Raw genomic sequence first — 6,571 nt, 5'->3', positions numbered from 1 at the left:
GGGAAAGGCAGAACAGAGAAAGAAGACAAGGACAGAGTGCAGAAGGTGTTTTGTGGGAGGTCCCATAGGTGCCTGCCACGATGTCCCTTCCAGGGCATGGGCTCTAGCATACAATACCATCCCACTCTGTGCCCTTGGGGTTATGTCTCCCATAAGACCCTGGGCCAGTCGGTGGCAAGACAAAATCTTTTTCACTCTGGAAGCCCCGCAGCTCCCAGGAAAGGAGCTCTTAAATCAGGCACAACCTTAGAGAATAGGCCTTAGTCAAAACTTTTCATTCTCTAGGGATGAAAATGCCTTGAAGGGGTCAACCAGTCAGTGATTATTTGGCACAGTCAGGATTTTGCCCAGTGGGTCACAAGCATCAGTTTTTCATCTATAGTGAAGATAACCATATCTATTTTAGAGAGTGAGAGGATTAACACTATGTGCATCAAGAACATTAACATGCCTGGCACATCATAGCAGTTCAATAAATAGCACCTGCTATTATTGTTAGTAGTAACAAGAATTTATTTATTTATTTTTTGAATTTAAAATATATATATTATATCTCAAAACAGCACTGGCCACTTCAGGTATTCTCCAGTCACTAACTTTTTGGGGAGATTTGGCTGCCAATGTCTTCACCCTAGACAAAACGGAAATCCTCATAGACACTTAAGGAAATGACCTTAGAAATAAAAAGAAAATATGTGCGTACATAAATCAGCAAAACACTAATTCAAGCACTTAGACCTTAACAAATGTTCATATTGGCTACACCAGCATTTTAAGTTGGTGTACATTTTTGAAAAATTAATAGAATAATCTTACTTCCCCCAGTGATTTCGGTCAGTGTTTTGGGAAAGACATAATATGAACAAGCTCTAGCTACTCCTAGTCTATGTGCCAAAATAAATGCAGAGTACCAAATAAATAGAGATGGATAATATAAATGGGAATGGTGGGCTAGAAAAACTCATGATGGTAAGAACTCAAGAGCATTCTCTCTTCAAACAATCTTCAAAACTCAAAATTTGTAAATATAAACATTTTAGGGAATTTAGTTTTAGTGCTTAATGTTTAGAATACTGGGTTGTTTTACTTTATAAAAGTTAAATGAATCTATTAGTAAGCAAATTCAGTAGGGAGTTTGAATTACATTGAACAGAAAATACTTTTCTGAAAACTACAGACATCCACGAAATCTTAAGATCAGTGATCTTGCTCTAAGTTTGTCCTTTCCCTTCTTGTCCACTAGATGGCGGATTGGAACCACTCTGGATCCTGCTAACATCTTGGCATCTCTTCCTGCACAGATTTTAAATGGTCAAACTTTTTTTTTTTTTGGTTCCTTCCAGATTTCGCTCTCATCTCAAGCAAAAGCAAGGTACATTTTGTGAAAATGTTAGGACACTATCTAGCATACAGACAGAGTTATTTTGACTGTGAGAGCTGGAGCTTCCTTAAAGAAGCTTCTTGTTCCTTGTCAGAGGGCCTGAGCTTTCTCTTGTCCCTTTGGGGGAACATTGGACAGTACGATTGTGCTAACATGAATGAAAGTACCTGAACTGCATCTCATTCAGTCTTCACAGAGAGACTATAAGGTGTCACCTCTATTTTGTGAAATACAAAATTAAGAACTTAAGTCACGTTGAAGGTAAATTATTTTGTCTAGAGGGACAGAACTGAGTTTGAGCCTGGAACTCTAGGACTTCAAGCACTTGTGCTCCTGTCACCTACGTTGTGCTGTTACCTGGTGGCTGTTAAACCACAGGGCTAATTTCTGTCTCCTCTGCCCCACTAGCAACCTAGATGTCAAAAGAAGAGGAGTCTCAGGATTAGTCTAGATTGTTAGGTTGAATCAGTGCCTTTTGCAAAGTTTTCCTCTGTGAACTAGAATTTAAATTTGTACAGATACACTTATATATCTCTGAAAATTTTTTTCCTTCTCAAACTAATCTAAGACCAAAAGGAATCACAGTTACTAATAAACATCAAGAGAGAACTGGTGTCTTTTTTATGTAAAAAAAAAAAAAAAAAAAAAAAAAAGGTAAGAAAATCAATCAACATGAAGTCTCAAAATGTTTTCTGTTTCTTTTAAAGAAAATACAATATTTACCTGCACATGCAATTTTTGGATGCTTCACAAAAAAGCTTGTTGTGCTCAGTAGTTGAGTGTCTGCCTTCGGCTCAGGTCATGATCCTGGGATCTTGGGATCGAGCCCCACATTGGGCTCCCTGGTCAGCGAGGAGTCTGCTTCTTTCTCTCCCTTCTGCTCGTGCTGTCCCTCACAAATATATAAATGAAATCTAAACAAAAAACAAAAACAAAAAACAACTAATTTCAGGCTGAAAGGAAAAAAAATCACTCAAAATGAAGCCAATTTTATTTTTTTTTTTAAGATTTTATTTTTTCATTCATGAGAGACAGAGAAAGAGACATAGGCAGAGGGAGAAGCAGGCTCCAAGCAGGGAGCCCAATGTGGGACTTGACCCCGGGACCCCAGGATTGTGTCCTGAGCTGGAAGGCAGACACCCAACTGCTGAGCCACCCAGCCATCCCAAAATGAAGTGAATTTCAATTTATTTTACACACACACACACATTTAAGTAAATATTAAAGAAGTAAGGCCACCATACACATAAAACACTGTCTACTTAAATGTATGTTTTGATCTTTTTTTTCTCTCATATATTCAGAAGGTGTTTCTGTAGTCTTGGCTTATTTGGCCCTGGCATCCTCTCCCACTTACCCACCTACCATGCCTTGATTCTGAGTCTGTCCAAGTTGTGACAGCTAGTTCTGTTAATATGGACGGCAGCAGTATCAGTGAGCCTTCCATTCCCCATTCTTCCATGTGTGCACCAAGGAAATAGAAATGAGCCCAAACTCTATAAGTCAGTGGGGAAACACACATCTCCAGAACATTATTTGTTCAGGTGTTTTCCAGGCAATGAGAATAACACCAGGTCTCAAGCCCCAGTGGCTCTCTCCACTGCCTATACCAGCATAAAAACCAAACACTTCAGCCTGATATTTAAGGCTACCTTCCTCCTTCTCATTCTCATTTCCTTCCACTCCATCAATGAACCTCTCAGGCAAGGCTCCAAATCACCACTGAAAATGCTTAGAGGCAGGGAAGTAATTTTCAAAGGTTCCTGGGTCTACTCTTAATTATCTGTGCAACTGGCACGAATTGTCTTGCTGCTACAATGGGCCTGCAGCCTTCATATCCCGGCCTCATGCTCTGATGTTTGCCCAAACTGGGTCTTTGCCTTGTATCCTGCACACCATGCAGCCCCTGCAAACCTGCCTGCTGCCAGAGCCCTTCCCTGGTGGGCCTGATCTTTCCCCCAGTCTCCGGAAACCTCCCAAATCATAGGTGGTCAGGCTGCAAACATAGTTGTCCCAAACCAGTGTCTGCCTCCCTCCTTGATTTATCATGCTGATGTGTTTCCCCCCATCAGGCTACACTCTTCCCTCCCCAAACCCATCTGCATCTGTAACTCCCTCTGGCACAAGACTCCTTCCACTTGGCTGTCTCCAGAAGCCCTGTCTCCACATCTCTTGGCGGCTGCCAGTATCCTTGTCACTGGGTTCCGTGTATACCTTGCCCAGAGTGTACAAGGTTATTAAACTCAGCAATCCCAAGGATTAAATGTGGAATAGGAATGAACTGGGGTGATAATCTGGTCCTTGTTAGAGCTTTGTAAAATGCTAGACATAAGGTCCTGATATTCCTGATCCTGAAACCTCCTTTCCCCATTGCTTGATGCTTTTGAGTCTACATTCTGTCCCAGAAGTCTCATCTCCTCTCAGGGACCAGCCCAAGGCCCTGCTACTACCCACTCACAGAGTGCACTGAGGGCCCCTGCGAATTCCTAGAGCCCTCGCTGTTGGCATTGGTCTTGGTGACTTTTCATCAGATCCTCCTTGGTGAGCCAGACTCAGAGGAGACCTGGTTCTTATAAAAGAAGGGGCTGGACAGTGCTCTAGGCCTGTCTTTCAGGTCCAAAGTTTTATGTGTATTGACTTTTTCCTTCTTATTTAAACTTTATGTTTTGCTTTTATTTTTTTTTTTAAAGGGAGGGAGAGGGAGAGAGACAATCTTAAGCAGGCACCATGCCCAGTGTGGAACCTGACACAGGGCTCTATCTCAACAACCCTGAGATCATGACCTGACCCAAAATTAAGAGTCAGACATTTAAAAAAAAAAAAAAAACAAAACAAAAAAAAAAGAGTCAGACATTTAACTGACTAAGCCACCTAGGTGCCCCCAGACTTTATGCTTTTAATTCCCATCACAACTTAGAGCATAGTGCCAGGCTCTCAGAGATCCTATAAATGTATTTCTGAATTGGTAACCGAATAACAGGTTTGTCTTACTGATAGGGTAAAGCGATTTTCCACTTTGTTGTTGTTAAGTTTATTTTTGTTTTTTTTTATTTTATTTTATTGTTTTCAGCATAAGTGTAGTCTTTAATTTCAGCTATTGTACCCATCTTGCCACCCACCTCCCCTCTGATAACCATAGGTTTGTACTCTATAGTTAAGAGTCAGTTCCTTGATTTGTCTTTTTTTCTTTGCTTGTTTTGTTTCCTAAGTTCCACATAAGAGTGCAATCATAGGGTATTTGTCTTCTGAGTTACTTCACTTGGCATTATACTCTAGTTCCATCCATGTTGTTGCAAATGGCAAGATTTCATTCTTTTTTATAGGTGAATAATATTGCATTGTATATACATATATCACATTTTCTTTATCCATTCATCTATTGATGGATACTTGGACTGCATCCAAATTTGGCTATTATAAATAATATTGCAGTAAACATAGAGATGCATGTATCCCTTTGAATTAGTGTTTTTGCATTTTGGGGGGTAAATACTGAGTAACAGTTACAGCGTAGTTCTATTTTTAACTTAAGGAACCTCCATCCTGTTTCCTACAGTGGCTGTACCAGTTTGCATTCCCACCAACAATGCACGAGGGCTCCTTTCTTTCCACATCCCTGCCAACACTTGTTTCTTGTGTTTTTTATTTTAGTCACTGTGACAGGTGTGAGGTGGTATTTTGTAGTTTTGATTTGCATTTCCCTAGCGATAAGTGATGTTAAGCATCTTTTCATGTGTCTGTTACCCATCTGTATGTCTTCTTTGGAGAAATGTCTGTTCATGTCTTCTGCCTATTTTCTTATTGGAGTATTTATTTTCGAGTGTTAAGTTGTATCAGTTCTTTATATATTTCACTTTGGAAACTCCTAGGTTGATATTTTCTTTCCCATCTCATAACAACTGTATTGTTTCCTGGAAGAAATTTAGTTAGAATATTAAAGTGTAGACAAAGGCCAGTAACCAAAACCTCTATGTTCTACAAATAAAGATTCCCAGGCACCAAACCTAGAGATTCTGAATCAGTAGGTTGGGTGGAAATCAGTGCTTGTGACAAGCCCCTCAAGTGATTCGGAAGCTATAGGCCTGAGTTACCCTTTTGAGAAACATCACTCTAAGAAGTAAGGATTTTTAGGACAATGCAGAGAGCAGAAATTTGTTTCTGGTGGCAGCAAGTGATGTTTTCTTTCATTGTGGGGAAGGTTGGGAATTCTCCTTGAGAGCTGGAGCCCTGAAGGCAGAGGAGGGCCCAATGCTAGTTTCTGTGTGTTGGCAGGTTGAACTTTCAGCAGCACAGTAGCTAGAACAGCCCATGCTGTTGGACTCATATAGCCTCCGTAGCTACTCCATTCATGACCTTATTGTGCCAACACTAGGGTGACCAAAGGCAGAGACTGGCTGAGGATAACTGGAAGAGTCATTGGTTGATTAGTGCCTGTCCTACGGGTGATGCTTTCTTCTGAGTATTAACATAGGTTACAAAAATGTTCACATTCCACGCCCACTATCTTGGTCCACTAGCCACATGCCTCTTTCCCACAAACCTTCATCCTCAATCTTCCAGTGTTTTCTTTTTTCAAGTCCCTGACCAACTGGCCAACCTGTTCACCATTGCCCACAAGCCTCTGTGCATCCTTGCCTTGGCCCATTTCTCTTTCTTCAAGTAGATGACTTGATGTACTGCCTGATACCATCCTTAGGAGGATACTCTTCACAGTAATCCCTGAGGGACCCCTAACTGAGGCTGCACTACAGTAGCTATCCATTTTTGTCTCACACCCACATACCAACTGATCTAAGAACCACACAGCCTTTTTCCTCCTCTGTCAGCTAGTCATAGGAGCCCTCCATGTAGTCTATGAAGGGCTGTCTCTAGGGTGGCCCCATGATCCCTTCCTCCAGGTGTTCACTGTCATGGGTAATCCCCTTCCCTTCAGTGAGGCAAGTCCTGTGACTTGATTCTATGAATGGAATATGGTGAAGATGATGAGATGTACATGAGTAATAAGTGTACTTGATACACTATATAAGATTGTAACACCCGTCTTGCAAGGACACTCCCTTGTGCCTTAAACCGTTTGTTGTGAAGAACAAGTGGCCATGTTATGAGCTGCTACATGGAAAGGGACATGTGACAAGGAACTGAATCAGGGGTCTCTGGCTAAGAGCCAACAAGAAGATAAACCCCTCAGTG

General features: G+C 41.2%; 1 protein-coding gene across 1 annotated transcript in view; it reads right to left on the bottom strand.

Moving 5' to 3' along the window:
* Window positions 1–495: 495 nt before the first annotated feature.
* LOC140622348 (uncharacterized) overlaps window positions 496–6,571 on the bottom strand; it is an 11,000-nt gene continuing 4,924 nt past the window's right edge. The window contains exons 4-5 of the mRNA XM_072808139.1: window positions 2,105–2,295; window positions 496–631 (exon numbers count right to left, since the gene is read on the bottom strand). Coding sequence (XP_072664240.1) covers window positions 2,228–2,295 — 68 coding nt within the window. The 3' untranslated portion in view covers window positions 496–631; window positions 2,105–2,227. The remainder of the gene's footprint in view (window positions 632–2,104; window positions 2,296–6,571) is intronic.

This window comes from Canis lupus, chromosome 31, assembly GCF_048164855.1.
Source record: "Canis lupus baileyi chromosome 31, mCanLup2.hap1, whole genome shotgun sequence".
Taxonomy (NCBI): Eukaryota; Metazoa; Chordata; class Mammalia; order Carnivora; family Canidae; genus Canis; species Canis lupus.
This window is presented reverse-complemented; position numbering and strand designations above follow the sequence as displayed.